The sequence below is a fragment of the Narcine bancroftii genome, chromosome 11 (assembly GCF_036971445.1).
Source record: "Narcine bancroftii isolate sNarBan1 chromosome 11, sNarBan1.hap1, whole genome shotgun sequence".
In the NCBI taxonomy this organism is placed as follows: Eukaryota; Metazoa; Chordata; class Chondrichthyes; order Torpediniformes; family Narcinidae; genus Narcine; species Narcine bancroftii.
In genome coordinates, this window is record NC_091479.1 from 83,150,670 (window position 1) to 83,168,109 (window position 17,440).

The 17,440-nt window shown below is 36.8% G+C and overlaps 1 protein-coding gene across 1 annotated transcript in view; it reads right to left on the reverse strand.

The window, feature by feature from the left end:
- LOC138746044 (potassium voltage-gated channel subfamily KQT member 1-like) overlaps positions 1 to 17,440 on the reverse strand; it is a 325,548-nt gene that overhangs the window by 265,803 nt on the left and 42,305 nt on the right. Inside the window, exons 5-6 of the mRNA XM_069903760.1 lie at positions 2,826 to 2,952; positions 1,505 to 1,583 (exon numbers count right to left, since the gene is read on the reverse strand). Of these exons, the coding sequence (XP_069759861.1) occupies positions 1,505 to 1,583; positions 2,826 to 2,952 (206 nt within the window). The remainder of the gene's footprint in view (positions 1 to 1,504; positions 1,584 to 2,825; positions 2,953 to 17,440) is intronic.

A 17,440-nucleotide genomic window follows, 5' to 3' on the forward strand; every position in this document is an offset into this window, starting at 1 on the left:
AGAATGCTTTGCAAATGTGTTGGCGCCGGCCCGTCAGCCCGCTAATCGCCCCCACCTCCTCCGTTTCCTTTCATTAGCATCTGTGACCTGTCGCCCAACTCACATGTAATAAACCCCTTATGAAAAATGGCCAAACGAAAGACAGAAAACAGGACCTTTCAAGACAGGTGGGAGGAAAACTCTGACCCCAGAGTTTGATGAACTTGCATCTAAGAAGAGATGCCAAGTATCTGGTTTAGACCCAGGTGCATCAGGGTAAATCACAGTGTAGAAAGCTAAGCTTGGATTAATATTTTCTTTGGTTAACTTTGGACTGTTCATAGTTGAAAGATTGGATTTTCATTGAAGCAAGTTGTTATTTTTTTGACTTGTTGGCTTGTGAAAAAAAAAACATTTAAAAGGAGGTTAAAGGCTATAGAGAAATATTATTTATTGAATATTTTATTTCTCATTTGTTAATGCTTCTTCTGGAAAGAGTTTAACCAAAACTATTATTAAAGATTTATTTTAATAAGAAAAAGTTTAACATTACATATGTTGAAAGAAGAGAAAACATGCAGATGTTGTTGAAAATTTTCAATAAATATTTAGTTTGGCCCATGACTTAGTCCAAGTTTTTAATTTTGGCCCTCTGTGAATTTGAGTTTGACACCCCTGGTCTAGATTAAACTTCAAAATTTTGACCTACTGCAAAATTACATTTACAAATCACAAATGCAAGTGGAACTTTCAGCAATGGGTGAAGGAGTTAGCATATTACAATGCCAGTGACCAGGATTAGAATCTGACACCATCTGCAAGGAATTTGTCCATCCTCCCCGTGACTGCGTGGGTTTCCTCCAGGTGCTCTGGTTTCCTCCCACCGTTCAAAAGGTACCGAGGTTGTAGGTCAATTGGGTGTAATTGGGCGGCATGGGCTCCTGAGGCGAAAGGGCCTGTTACCATGCTGTATGCCTAAATTAAACTAAATAAAGGGATAGATTTGTTTTGGACTAGAAAACTCTTCTGATGCATTCCATCCATATCAATCTTTTAGGAGCTGGTGTTCATCCAGGGCTAACTGGATATCCACAACATAGGCAGTCGAGGTGCCATCTACAAGGCTTAGGAGAAATGAGGATAAATGCTGTGAAGAAATCATTCAGTATAGGGTAGAGATTGGACCTTTCTGAGGTGTGAATTAAATGCGGGTTAAAATAAATATTAATTTGTAGAGTCATGCTTCAAGTCTTTCATCACCGAATCAGAGCATAAAGTTTTGAAATTAACTCTGGGATATTTATTGATAAATCAAATTTAAAACTATAAAAAAATAAAATGTTCTTTCTCTGTATCCCCAAGGTTTTAACCTTATAAATTTCATACTCTATTGCAATTTTTACTCCAAGAATTGGAACTTTTCTGTGCATTTTCTGAAATCCACAATCAAAATAGTTCAATGGATAAATGTACTTTGTGAGTATTCTCCAAATTTTATTTAAATTGTATAACTGTACTGCAATACCTGATAGCCGATGTGGCAAACACTTGGCCATTTGATCCAACACTGAGCACGATAATGGATGCAATCACTACAATGAGATCTGCAGGTTAAAAATCAGGCATGCCAGTTAAATTCAAGTTAAAGACATTAATCTTTTCAAGGCAAAGTCCTTAGAGACCACTGCACTTGTAGTAAGCATTCAAAATCAGCATGTGAAACCATTTTCAAATAGCAAATTTTATTTTGCATCAATTATATCTAACTCCTGAGAAATTGAGGAAATATGGATTTAGTAATTCAGAGTTGTGTTTTAGATGTGGATTATGTGTTGGAATTTTTTTACATTCGGTCTGGCTTTGTGATAAAGTTCAATCATTTTGGTATAAAATTAGCGAATTTCTTCAAAATTTGTTTAAAATTCAATTTTTATTAGATCCCAAAATTTTCTTGCTGGGTTATATTGTTCCATTTTTGGACTTGGGGTTTCAGATAGCCTTTTTGCGTTTAGCATTGACGGTGGCACATAAATGTATTGCAACTTCTTGGAAAGATGAAATTGAGATAAATGTAAATCGTTGACATAATGAGTTGAAGTCTTGTATTTATATGGAAAAAATAAGTTATAAATTGCATGATAATTATGATTTTTTTATTAAGATGTGGTCGCCTTATTTTAGATGTATAACTTAGTAGTATCTTAAATTGTGATAAATGTTTTTGCTTCCCTTGTGGGGTCTGTTGAGGGAGGGGGGAAGGGGTGGGATAGTTGTAGTTTTACTTTTGATGTTTATGTTATGGATTTTGTTTGTTGGGGGGTAGGGGTGGGATAGTTCTAGTTTTAATTTTTATGTCATGGATTTTGTAAAAGTTTTTGTTTGAAATTTTTAAATAAAGTTTTTAAAAAATAGCAAATTCTACACCATTATAACACTTTAAACTCATTTTATTTCAAGCTCAATGAAAAAAAACATTCCCTGTGCTACATCTTGTCAGGCAGAAGATACCAAACAGGGAAAAGCAACAAATGAATTGGAGAACAAGAGCGAATGATGCTTCAAAGCTCTTCAGCCACAATGGGAAATGTTGCTCACATCGAGGAATAGGAATATATTCCAGGGAACTTCATAGATGCCATGAATCATAATCTTCAGAAAAAAAGACAAATCTCAGTGTGGTAATGACAGAGGGGTCTCCCCATTTTCTAGTACAGGGAAAGTAAGGGCTCTCCTCAGTTGCCTCCCTCCAGTGACCGAAGAGCTGCTCTGAATCACATTGTAGACGCTGTTCATAATTTAAACAAATGTTACAAGTTATTTGAGAGTAAACTCTATAAAGTTCTCACCTATAATGGAAATAGGTTTTCTGGCAAACCGAATCCTTCCTTTAACACCAACATATTTACTTCTGCAGCCTGCAGACCAAAGCCGGACGATATATTCAGCTCCAAAAAATACCACTAATACAATTTCCTAAGTCGAGAAAGAAGGAATTGTTGAGAGTGGATTAATGTTTGTGAACAAAGGCATAAAAATTGATTATTACATTAATTCACAAATGTTTACAGTGTGTTTTAACATTCTAACACATAGTAAGTTCAAATTGACAGTGGAAGAATTTTAGAGTCATGAAGTTATACAGCATAGGTGCAGAAGGCCAAGGTCCAGCACATTTAGATTCAAGCTCCCAAAATCAGGCTCTTGAACATCCCCTTGTTACAAGAAGTGCTCTGGCAACAAAAAAAAACTGTACATTATTACTGTCACTTTTTGCACAAGGATAACTGTGAATATTTATTATTTTTGTATTCAATTAATTAGTACTATTGTAGTTTTTGGGTTTTTAACCTTACAAAATATGTGTTCAGCTGGTGCAAATAAGAATGTTAATGCTCATGTGCATTATGTTATATTGTACATGTGTTTACATTGTTTTGCACTTTGGACTAAAGAACATTGTTTCATCAGGTTGTACAATCAGATGATAAATAAACTGGAACTTGAACATGGCAATAAACTCTACATCATTTGCTTGGTACATGTGACAATTTATTATTTGATTTAATCACAATAAATTAATTACATGTATTAAATTGCAACTAAACATTTAAATTCACCCTAAGGGTAGTACTTTCATTTCTGTTCACTTGGGTATCGATTTAGCTCATTGTTTAATTGTCTAGTTCAAGCAAGTCTCTGATTGTTACAGATATCCTATCAAAGCTTCCTCCCATCCCTCTGCGCAGAAAGCTTCATTCCATTTTCCAATTTCTCTGTGGTGTCCACTTAAGAACATCTTTCATAAAAGTGCTCCAAATTGCCCTACCTTTTTTTTCCAAACATAGTTACCCTTCTACCATAGACTTCAAACTGGTTATTATTATTATTTAATAATTGTTTTAAATTTTCCACAATTATTGTATTGTATTATTGATAATCCATTAATTTTATTTTGCAGGTTAATTTTCCCCCTGATCACATACAATCAGTAATAACATTAATTTTATTGTCGATAAAATGTGATGCTGTGACACTAAAATGAAAACCTATCATTAATTATAACCAATCTGTTTTTTGACATTTTAAGCCACCAAATGACTGGCTGACAAAAGGAAGAATCTAAACTAATTCTTGACACACATTTATCATTCATCTACGGCCACGCCAAAACAAATAGAGGTACAAAAATAAATATGTTTTTAAAATTAATTAAGTTTAATATTAATTTTTTAAATTTAAAGATACAGCAGGATAACAGGCCTTCCTGTTTCTCTCAATTTAAAAATTAAATTTAAAACTGTGCCATCCAAATACCTACCAACCACGTACATCTTTAGAATTTGGGAGGAAATCACAGTATCTGGAGGAAACCCATACAGAGACACACAAACTCCTTAAAGACACCAGGAGATTCAAACAGAAGTCACTGGCACCATAAAAGCATTGCACTAACTGTGCCACCCTAAATACCACTTTAGAATACCACTTCCAGGTTACGAGCAGCAGCACGTTATGTCTCCTACTTGATATACAGCTGCCACTCGTTGAAGTAATTTTAATAGTTCTCTTCAGTCTTTAAAAAGAAAGTGTCGTGTCAGGACAGTAATTACCTCCAGATTTCTTTTGACAAATCACATATTACCTTGACTGAGCTACCACAATCTCTTCATCATTACAGAGACAGAATCCTGAAATTCCCTACCCACTGCCAACAGCTCAAAGCACTGACTGGCACAAAGACAGCAATACTGACAAAAAAAACCTAATTGGGTATATTTGCCCATCTCACTATATTATTTTTATAAAATTCCCAAGGCTTGTCTTTTTTAAAAAAATTATTTCTTTTTCAATATTTTTATTGGTTTTATCAAATAAATATTATATAGGTTCATGACAATAAAGTATTAACAAATCATATATTACAATACAAATAATACTGAAACCTATGTTACATTGAAAAAGAAATAAAAAGAAAACCATTATACTAATTATCTAAATATCAATCCCCTCCCTTTGAAGGTTACTGACTAATACAGAGTCCACAACTAATAATAAGAAGGTAAACATTTGGATTAAAAACCAGAAACTAGTTAATCTTACAAATTTGGAATGTAATTAAGAAAGGAACCCCATAAAGAAACAAAGTTAAGGTTCATTTCAGTAGTGGCACATCTAATTTTTTTTTCCAAAGTCAGTCATGTATTGTATCAGACAACCACTGATTATGTGTAGGAGAGACAGCATCCTTCCACCTCACTAATATGGCCCTTCTTGCATTAAAAAAAAATTAATCTGATTAATCACCCACCTGCCTTCTGGCAGATCCTAATGGTGAGGAGTCCTTGGCATTCCATCAATGAGATTTTCCATATTTGCCTGCCAGTCTGCTAACAGGGCTTTGGGAAATCAGGCAGAGCTAAATCATTGATAGTCGCCAGTGGAATTCATGGGTGGATTTCCTGTGATGATTTTGTGAGGTGGGGAAGGCATTCATTCCCAACATGATCTCTCAAATATCATTACAGGAGATTAACTGTCAAGTTTCTTTCAAGGATTTCTGGTCGACTGCGTTAGAATTCATTGATATCCAATTAGCATTACTTGCATGTACCCACCAGAGAAGCCAATTTCAAGGAGCACCATTCCCCCTCTCCCTCCAACCATTCCCCCAGTAAATCTTCAAATAGCAACAGTCCAGAATTTGAGACAAATGTGAGCACAACCCATGACATCACCAGCAACACTGCCTGAAAAGAGTTTTTACGTTTTCCCTGAGACCTGCACGGGTTTCTCCAGTTTCCACCCACTCTCCAAAATGTAAACATCCAAGGTTGGTGGGATAATTGTGTTCAATTCGGCGGCACGTGTTTTATGGGCAGGAATGGTCTTCCACTATGCTGTATTAAATTAAAATTGAAAACTGAACAATTATAAAGAATAATATCAACCAATTCCCACCTGAAATCAAATATAAAAAATGTATTTTGGATTTGTGAGCAGCAATTGGGTACAGGATGTACATTTCACACCAAATTTGGTACAATTTACACATTTACACATTTTGCAGGTAAGTAAATGTTCCTATAAATCATAATGTTGAACATTCTGAATGAATTTGATTTTAAGAAACTATAGGAACATTTATGGTTTGGTGATACATCACATAGCGGCAATGTTGACAATTCTTTTTCTCTTCTACCGATGCTGGCCGACCTGCTGAATTCCTCCAGCAGGATGTGCAGCTACACATTTTTAGTCTTTGTGCAACCTCTTGTGGTGAAGTACATCATTGCAGCAATAAATCAAATGGTGAACATGTCAGTCAACTCTGAGTGAAAATGAACTAAGGCACAGAAATTTGGGTAATTGTTCAAGCTATGGCTGTTTTCATCCCCTCCTGAAACTGAACTTTCTTGAAGCATAGTTCAATCATTGTAAAGAAGGTGGCACTTTGATATAATGCACGTGTGAGGATTAATGCTTATATAATTAAAGCTATTGGTCTGATATAATTTCCATAGTTATTGTCATATGCAGCTAATAACTGCAGAAACTTTCAAAACCACAGCTTTCTCTCCTTTATTGACACAGTCAATGCTCTTTCCATTTCAGCCTTCTATACGAGTTACTCCAATGGTATCGGCCCAAATTTCCTCACCAAAATACAGTTTCAAAGCACACAGTATATAACTCAATTGAACATAAGATTTTCCTCTATGTTTGGTCTATTTTTCTCCCTTTAGCATTATCTGGAAGGATAAGGATGATCACTAGTTCATCTATAAAAAGTTTCCTTCCCAAACATTCTTTGAATCTATATATGCACCTCTGAAATAAAGTCCACCAAGGTCGTAAGTGCTTTCATTGCAAATATAAAGATCTATTCAAGTTTCTGCGCGATCTATACCCTTTCAAGCAGTGGATTATTACTGAAGGCAATCATCTTTCCAAACATCTAGCTAATTCAAAATTCCATTCTCTACCATGACCTTTCCAAACAATGTCATACTTGTTAATGCTTTAAATTCATTGCTACCAATCTCCTGCCACCTTATGCACTTTCCTCTCCATCTTGGACCCCAAACCAAATGGAATCGGAAAGAATTCCTTCTGAAAAAAAATGCACTTTGATAGTTTCACTCAACGATCATTTCCAGATTCATGCTCCCTAATCTTAAAGTTTCAGGTTTGAGGCCTTCTTTAACTTTAGAATCACTCAGCAAGTCAGGAAGCACCTGTGGAAAGTGAAATTACAATAGGAAAGGGAACAGCTGTCATCATGGGAGACTTTAATTTGCATATAGATTGGACTAGCCAAATTAGTAAAAATACTGAGGAGGAGGAATTCCTTGAATGTTTACGGGACGGGTATCTAGACCAATATGTCGAGGAACCAACTCGGGAGCAGGCCATTTTAGATTGGGTATTATGCAATGGTAAGGGGCTAATCAACAATCTTGTTGTACGAGGCCCTTTGGGTAGGAGCGATCACAATATGATCGAATTCTCACTCGACATGGAGAGTGATGAAATTAAAACCGAGACTAAGGTCCTGAATTTAAATAAAGGGAATTATGATGGTATGAGACGGGAGTTGAGTAAGATTGATTGGGTGGTGTTTATGGGGGAGTTGACTGTGGATAGACAATGGAAAGCATTCACAGATCTAATGGAGAAATTGCAAAAATCGTTTATACCGGTTTGGCATAAAAATAAACCAAAAAAGGTGACTCAACCGTGGATAACAAGGGAAATTAGAGACAGCATTAGGTCCAAAGAGAGAGCATATCAATTGGCCAAAAAAAGTAAAACAACCGAAGACTGGGAGCAGTTCAAGATGCACCAAAGGAGGACAAAGGGATTAATCAAGAGAGCAAAAATAAATTACGAAAGTAAGCTTGCGGTAAATATAAAAACGGACTGCAAAAGCTTTTATAAATATGTCAAGAGGAAAAGATTGGTGAAATCCAGAGTAGGTCCCTTGCAGTCGGAATCAGGGGAATATATAATGGGGAATAAGTAAATGGCAGACCAATTAAATTCTTACTTTAGTTCTGTTTTTACAAGAGAGGATACAAATAACCGCCCAAGGATGATGGGAAACATAGAGACTAATGCAAGGGAGGAACTGAAAGAAATCAGTATCTCTAAGGACATGGTCTTGGGGAAATTGATGGGATTGAAGGCAGATAAATCCCAAGGGCCTGATAATCTACATCCTAGGGTACTTAAGGAAGTGGCCATTCAGATAGCAGATGCTTTAAGAATTATTTTCCAGAACTCGATAGACTCAGGATCAGTACCCATGGATTGGAGGGTAGCGGGGATAGAGAAAAAGCGGGGAATTATAGGCCAGTGAGCCTTACATCAGTAGTGGGCAAAATGATGGAATCCATTATTAAGGATGTAATAGCGGAGCATATGACTAGCAGAGAAGGGATCAGACAGAGTCAACATGGATTTACAAAAGGTAAATCGTGCTTGACAAATCTATTGGAATTCTTTGAGATGGTGACAGGTAAAATAGATGGGGGAGAGCCAGTGGATGTGGTGTACCTGGACTTCCAAAAGGCCTTCGATAAGGTCCCGCATAAACGACTGGCTTACAAAGTCAAGGCTCATGGGATTGGGGGAAAAGTATTGATGTGGATTGAGAACTGGCTGGCAGGTAGAAGACAGAGAGTTGGGATAAATGGCTCGTTTTCTGAGTGGCAGGCGGTGACCAGTGGGGTGCCACAGGGATCTGTACTGGGACCCCAGCTGTTCACAATTTACATTAATGATCTGGATGAGGGGATTGGATGTAATATCTCCAAATTTGCAGATGACACTAAGCTAGGAGGGGTTGTGTGCACGGAAGAGGGGGTCAGGAAGCTCCAGTGTGATTTGGATAAATTGAGGGACTGGGCAGATACATGGCAAATGCACTACAATGTGGATAAATGTGAGGTTATCCACTTTGGTAATACAAACCGGAGGGCAGATTACTATTTGAATGGCAATAGATTAAGAGATGGGGAAGTGCAGAGAGACCTAGGGGTACTTGTACACCAGTCTCTGAAGGCGAGCATGCAGGTACAGCAGGCGGTTAAAAAGGCAAATGGTATGTTGGCCTTCATATCAAGAGGGTTTGAGTATAGGAACAAGGATACCTTACTGCAGCTGTACAGGGCCTTGGTGAGACCCCACCTGGAGTATTGTGTGCAGTTTTGGTCACCTTATCTAAGGAAGGATGTTCTTGCAATGGAGGGAATGCAGAGGCGATTCACCAGGCTGATACCTGGAATGGCAGGAATGACTTATGAGGAAAGATCGCGCAAATTGGGATTGTACTCGCTGGAGTTTAGAAGATTGAGAGGGGATCTCATAGAGACGTATAAAATTCTGGCAGGACTGGACAGAATGGATGCAGATGGGATGTTTCCAAGGATGGGAAAATCCAGAACCCGGGTCCATGGTTTGAGGATAATAGGCAAACCATTTAGGACCGAGATGAGGAGGAATTTCTTTACCCAGAGGGTGGTGAATCTGTGGAATTCATTGCCACAGAGGGCAGTAGAGGCAGGTTCATTAAATATATTTAAGAGGAAATTAGATATATTTCTTCAGTATAAGGGTATTAAAGGTTATGGAGAGAAGGCGGGGACGGGGTACTGAACTTTAAGATCAGCCATGATCTCGTTGAATGGCGGAGCAGGCTCGAAGGGTCGAATGAACTACTCCTGCTTCTATCTTCTAATTTTCTATGTTTCTATGTTTAAAAATGTTATTTTAATTGGCATAAAATCTGAAGGTAGAATGGACATTCTATCCTTCCAGCTCCAGGTTCTCTACAACTTAAAACATGCTTTCTCTCTCTTTTCCTGTTGCATCAAGTAACTTTAACATGAAATATTAATTCTGTTTTTCTAATTACAGATGCTACTTGACCAGCTAAATATTTCAAGCACTTCTTGCTTTTATGATGTACAGACCCTCTTGACATTCCACAATCTCTCTTCTATATTTTTAACAACTCTTCTGGGCATTCAAAATCATGAGGTATTACATTCCCTTGCACTGACATTTATCTTAAGATTAAGCGATGATATCTCTGCAACTCCACAACATCACCTTGGGATTTCCCCAACTATTTGCATTAAGATTGATAGTAATATATTCTTTACAAAATGAAACACCAATGATGTACAAAATCTTGAAATAAAACAAAGAAAATGATGGAAATACTAAAGTGAAGCTATCTTTTTGGAGAAAGAAACAGAATGAACATTTCAAGACATTGACAATTCATCATAACCATTCTAGAGATTGCTCATCTGTCTGCTAAGAGGCAAACAGATCTATTACAAAAGATAGCCAAAAATTTGAATATTCAAACTTGTGAAGAGATAGATATTTATTTCTTTACAATTTCCTACCCTGCCATGAAGCTTAAAGTAGGGCCAAAAGTGTGGCAGAGAAGATCACTGGGGTCTATGCGCTCTCACCCCCCCTCCCCCATCAATGTGATCTACCAGGATTGTTGTCTGAAGAGGGCACGCAAAATTGTTGTGGTCCCCTTCCACCCTGCACACAGCATCTTTCAGCTGCTTCTGTTGGGAAAGATGCAGGAGTATCAGAGCCAGAACCACCAGGCTGAAGAAGAATAGTTTCTTCCCATGGCCAGTGAGAATGGTGAATAACTGATGAACTGCTCATACAATCTCTCCGAGAAACTACTATTTATTTAACAATATTTATTTATTTTTATATATGCTCTGCATATAAATAGCTTGTAAATATTTGTGCTATGCCTATACATGTGCTTGCATGTTTTTACAGTGAGGACCACAGAACGCTGTTTCGTCCAGTTGTACTTTACATTTGTATAATAATGAACGAACTTTTAGAGTCACTTTTCCAGCTGTGCTCACAGGTGTTGGCCATATCTCCCTGCCATTGACACAGCCCAAGACTCAGAAAGTAGTCTTAATTACAGTCAGAACCCAAACCTCCACCCTGTCCTGCTCACTTTACGAAATCCAGTCACCACCTGCCAAGGATTGCAACCAGCAGACCATCAGTTTATGGTCAACAATGAAAGTAGGGTTCATGGCAAAGGCTAGTATTATGTTTCTGCTGGGACCATACCATTAATAAAACATTAGTAGCTCTGTGTTATAGTCTCTGCAAAGGAAGGAACTTAATAGATTTATTTAAAAAACTATTAAAAGTAAATACATAACTGGGGGCATGGGCATGCAAAGGACCTAGACAGATGTGTTTTGGTTGAGCTCTCCTTGAAGAGTACTAAATAGACGGTCAAAAATTAAAAATCAAGATTTATTTAATCAAAAATGGATTAAACTAGCACAAAAAAACCAAGTCAGCCGAGAAGCTGCTATTCAACTGGGAACATCGGTGAAAATCCGAAAGGGAGCGGTGTAAAAATGGTGACAGGACCGGCAGAACCAGGTAAAATTGGGAGTTCGGTCAAGAATTGAACATCATCCTGGAAAAAATGAAGAATTTGAGTATCCGATTCATCAGTGTTGAAATAGTGATGAGAAACTTGATGGAGAAAATAATCAAAATAAAAGATTGTTAAAGACCCGATGTAGAGAATGGGTTGAGCGGAAATTAAAGGCAGATATAGTCTTTTTACAAGAAATTCATCTTACCAAATTGGAACATGCAAAATTTAAAAGAGGTTGGGTGGGACAAGTAATATTGTCTTATTTGGTCAAAAGCAAGAGGCGTAGTGATTTTAATTTTAAAAAATACCAATAATAATAGAAGAGACTTTAACTGATCAAGCTAGAAGATTTGTAATGGCACACTATAAAATGTATCCAGAATCATGAATATCTTTGCCCCAAATTATGATGATGAAGTCTTTATGAAGGATCTCTTTTTAAAAGCTGCAGGGGAAAGATAAAACATATTGATTGGAAAAGATTTTAATTTTTGTTCGAATTCCACATTGGATAAATCAGCGAGAACAGTAAGAAGGGCGAAAGATGCAAAAACAACATTGTCATTCATAAAGGGTTTAAATTTAATTGATATATGGAGGCAGTTCAACCCCTTAGAAAGAGACTATTCGTTCAATTCAAGGATACATGATTCACATACAAGGAATGACTTATTTTTAATGTCTGCCCAGCTACAAAGTAGAGTGGTAAAAAACAGAGTATTTGGCAGGACTTTTATCAGCCCACTCACCTATTACGGTGTGAGTATGTATAGATGGCTACATTATTAAAGAGGAAGGATGTTTGTGAATTTATTAAAAAACAGAAATATTTCGTGAAAACAATCTTCTTTCCACTGATAATAGTTTTCTAATATGGGGCATGCTTAAAGCTTATCTGAGGGGACAAATTATTTCTTACACTAAAAACTTTAAGAGAGAATATTATCGACTTTAGGAAGGGGATGTCAATGGACCACACATCTGTCTTCATTGATGGGATGGAGGTGGATAGGTTCCTGGGAGTTCACAGAGGATCTGTTTTGGAGCCAGCACATCAAATCAACAGTAAAGAAGTCACACCAATACCTCTGTTTTCTAAGAAATCTTAGGAGATTTGACATGTCATCAAGTACTCTATTGAATTTCTACTGGTGTATTGTGGGAGGCTTACTGACGGTTGCCTCATTTGGAAACGCAAGGCTGCATGCTGCAAATGTCAGTGGTACACTATACCAAGACCCAAATGGGAATTGATATCCCATCTACTGAAGACATCTATATAAGATGCTCCCTCAATAAGGCTTCCAATATCATAAAGGATCCCCATCATAATACAAAATACAGAGTAAAATATTTCTCAACTTTTCCACTTCATTAGGATCTTAAAACATGAAAATAGTTTTTAAACTTTCAATGGTTTACAATGCCATATACAATCTCATCTCTTACTCTGCCTCCTCCTTGTCCATGGTAATCGTTACAGCTTTCTAAATAGCAAAAATTATATTTGAATTGCTGTTTTTGTTAGAAGAAAATTGCTTTCCCCAGAATTGTTCGCAATGTTTCCAACAAAATTAATAAGGCCTAGCAGAGTGACTTCGCTGAAATATTTAAATACTGTGATAAAGATTACCTTAGGCAAGATTAATACTGGTGAACAGTCATGTTTTTATTAATTCACTAACTGTATTAACAAACAATAATAAATTTATTATTGTTTTCTATTTATTTCAACTCAAAGTTTTAGAAAATTAATTATGTTAATTAAATTGGCATTGTTCATTAATTTTGATTTTCTTTTACTCAACAAGACATTAGCTAAAAGATCATAACACGGTGAAAGAAAAATCTGAGGATTTATTGTAGACCTGCAACTGGAACAATAAATCCAAAACTCTGAATGCTTGTGGGTCATTTCAAGTTCAAGAATGTAGTGTGGGAGGTATGATTGACAGGAAGATAATTGAAAGCCACCCACTACCTGTTTATTAACTCACATATTGTAATTGCTAAAGGCAAGAAGTATCAACTAGTACCTTTCAGTATAAATGTACTATTTGTTACAATTTCTGCAAGGGCATACAGTTCTTGATTTGAAAGACAAACCTTTATTTGAGTCAATTATGATCTGACATTTGAACATGCACAAATTAATTTTGCAATTTAAGTCGTATTACACTGTGATATACATTTTTTCCACAAACATAAATACATGTCAATATGCTCTCAATAGGGTTATCCAGTAAAAGGCAAGCATTTATTTTGGAAATGTATACCCCAGCTTTTCAGAGACATGCCTTCACACCAAAGTACACATAGATTATGAATCTTTTCATCATCAAGTTAAAAACTATGCTTCACCAAGTTCTGTTTTACTATGGATTCTGAATTGACGTACAATTTCAATCACGCGCAGTCGTGAACTAAAATTGATTTTTCTTTATTCTCAAATATAGTATCAGTGTCGATTTTCAATCAATTTGAACCTCACATAGAGATATTTAAAGGTAGTTCTAGGATCATAATCTTACCGATCCCTGCAGGCACTGATTGATACCATCCCCACCCTTCCTCCTGTTGGTTTCCCAAAGATACAAAATCTGACCCCTCCTTGTCTCTTAACAAAAAATGTGTAACAGCTTGTGCTACAAATCAAATGACATATTTTATTGAATTGTTAAATTATCATCTATTTGGAAGCTGCTAAGAAAGTACATCTCATTAATACCAATTCAGATAACAGATCTATACAAGATATTCTTGTCCAGTGAAGAACTGGCTATTTTATCACCAAATTGGATTTTATAAACGTGAATAAAAAGAAAATCAAATAAATCTATCTTGCTACATTTTGTTACAATGATCCCAATGACACTCCAACAAAATTGCTCATTGGATCATCTCATAGTTTTGTTTATTTCCATTAAAAAAAATATTTTATTTTTGATTTTCACGGACTCGTATAAATTCAAACACACAATACAATCTCTTCCAACACCAGTATAACATCCAGAGTTCGTTTCTATCCCACTCCCAACCCTTTCCTACCCACCCCATCCCCCTTGCCCTGATATAACTAAAAATAAAGTCATAGAAATTATACAGATATGGAAAACACAAATACCAGAGGGGTCAACAACCCCTACAAAAACCTAGGAAAAAGCCTAGGAGAGAGAAAAAAAATCCAAAGGTAACCGAATAATCAAAGGTAAGGAATCTTTTTTTTAAAAGACTAACAGAGCACATCGCCTGCACCACATCACATATCATTGATCACAATAATTTCCCTGTTGGGATGGATTGTTTCATTACTCTTGTTCCAAAGCAGGATAGACATATCTGCTTACCAATATATTTCATATAAGGTAGCCACACTCTAACACATGTGTCATACTTTCTCCTTAAATTGTATGTGGTTTTCCTCCAGGGGAATATACAACTCTGTATTTCCATATTCAACCATGTAATATGGGAGTCAGATTTCCACAGGACCGCTGTATACTTCCTGGCTACCACCAAGGTGACCTTCACAAACTGAATATGGTACTTGCACAGTCTAAAACACACGTCTATAATGTTCCCCAGAAGGCATGATTCTGGATCTTGTGGAAAATCCACCTTTGTAATTTTTTTTCCAGATTGTCCCCAGGTCTTCCCAGAAGACCTTTGTGCACAGCCAGTTTGAATGGATAAAGATTCCAATCATCAGTCCTCACCTCAAGCACATTTTTGAGATTTCTGGTTTAGATTTTTGTAGTTTTTGAGCTGTATGGTACAGTTGATGCAGGAAATTATATTGCATCATCCTGTACCTGGCATTAATAACAGCTGTCATGCTGTCCAAACACAGATCTGACCAGCACCACTCATGGATTATGGTGCCCAAATCTGACCCCCATCTTTCCCTTGACCTGCGTAAGCCCGGCTTCGGGCTCTCACTTTGGAATATGAAATACATCATAGAAATAAACTTTCGCACATTCACCCTTCGAATTAGAATCTCCATGTCATTACACACGGCCAGGGTCATAGATGGTTCCATTTTGCCCCTCAAAAAATCTTAGTTGCAGATAGCAGAAGAATGTTCTATTAGACAAATCATATTTATTCCTCAATTGCTCAAATGACACTTGCAACAATTCTTGATATACCTGATCCCTCTCTGGCACCAGATGTCCAGGATCTTATTGTCCAGAGTCATGGGTATTAAGTTGTTCTCGGTCAAAGGCATTTTGGGAGCTATCCTCACCTTCAATCCAATATATTGATTTACTCTTTGCCATGTCAGAAGTACATGCTTTAGTATAGGGTTATCCATTTTCTTTGAAATTAATTTAGTGTCCCATTTATATATAAACTCTTCTGCTATCTTTTCACTTACCGCATGCAACCCAATTTGTGCCCAGGAGGGGGGTTTCTTCCTCAAAGAGTGAGGTGACAAACCTCATCTGGGCCGCCCAGTAATATTTTTTTTTAAATCTGGCAATTTTAAACCCCCCCAGTTTGTAATCCCAAGTCAACTTTTCCATGGAGATTCTAGCCACTTTACCATTCCAAAGGAACTTTCTGACACACCGGCTGAGTATCTTAAAGAAACCCTGGGGCAACACAATGGGTAAACACTAAAATAGATATTGTAGTCTTGGCATCACCTTCATTTTGACACAGTTAACTCTGTCCACCAAAGTTATGGGCAGAGTTTACCATCTATCAAGGTCCTCCTCAATCTTCTGGAGCAAAGGGAGATAATTGAATTTGTAGAAGTTGCATAAATACTTATCTATTATTATCCCCAGATATTTAATGCCTTCTTGCAGCCATTTGAAACTCCCGAGGACGCAAAGACACTGGAATGCTTTTTTCATGATGCCATTAGTTTGTTGGCTCTAGGAAAGATCCTCCAAGATAGTGACTCCCAATAAATTAAATTTGCTCACCCTTTCCACCTCTGATCCCCCAATGATCACTGGTTTGTACACATCTGGTTTTCCCTTCCTGAGTCAACAATCAGCTCCTTGGTTTTGGTGACATTGAGTGCGAGGGTGTTGTTGGTGCATCATTCAGCCAAGTTTTCAATCTCCCTCCGGCACGCTGAATCATCGCCTCTTTTTATGGAAGACATGATAAACTAAAGGCCCTGCTTCTGTGATGCATTGACAAAATCAGCATCACACCAAAGGATTAAAATTGGGGCAATATTGCCCTCAGGTGGCAACAAATGGTAGCTCATCATGCATTTGCTTCATTCTGATACAAATATTTAGCCAACTGCCTTTTTGTTAATGCTCAAAATTCGCTTAGTGTCCATATTTTCCAAAGAATAATCTCATAAAATATGATGGTCAATTCAACAGAAAATTTCAAGTTAAACAATGCTTGAAGGATAAACAAAATTGCAAAACTTTTATACATGTAGAACTCAAAAAAAGGATTTTTTTTTTGGTTCATGCAAAGAGTGACTTCTGGCTGAGTGCTGGGAATAAAAATTTTGGAACCATTTCAGGAACAATTGGAGGAAGCAATAACATTGAAAGTGCAGTGGAAATTAGGCTTGCAATAACCAAAGCAGTTCCTATATGCAAAATTCACACAGGTCAACATCACCAAGATATTTTGCCACTTTTCATTAATGACAACTGTAATCTAAAATATTTCTGTTTCTGTTCGTTCACAGCACCATCCACCCTGTCCCCAATTTCTTTGACTCTTCTCAATAGTTGATTGTTCTTGTTATAGTTTAAATAGGTCATAAATATTAAATGCAAAAGTATAAATTTGAAATGTTAATTCCTAAGGCGATCAAAAAATAAAATGTCAAATTTTAAAATGCATGCATGCATCAGTCATAAAGCTGCTATTAAAAATATTAATTTTTAAACAATGTGATTAAATGCATGGAACAAAATATCAAAAGGCTATCCAATTGCCTCTGATTGGAGGGTGAAGTGCTTGAAGCAGGCATTTTCTTTTCAACATCTCACCACCACTTTGTCTAACATTTGGACC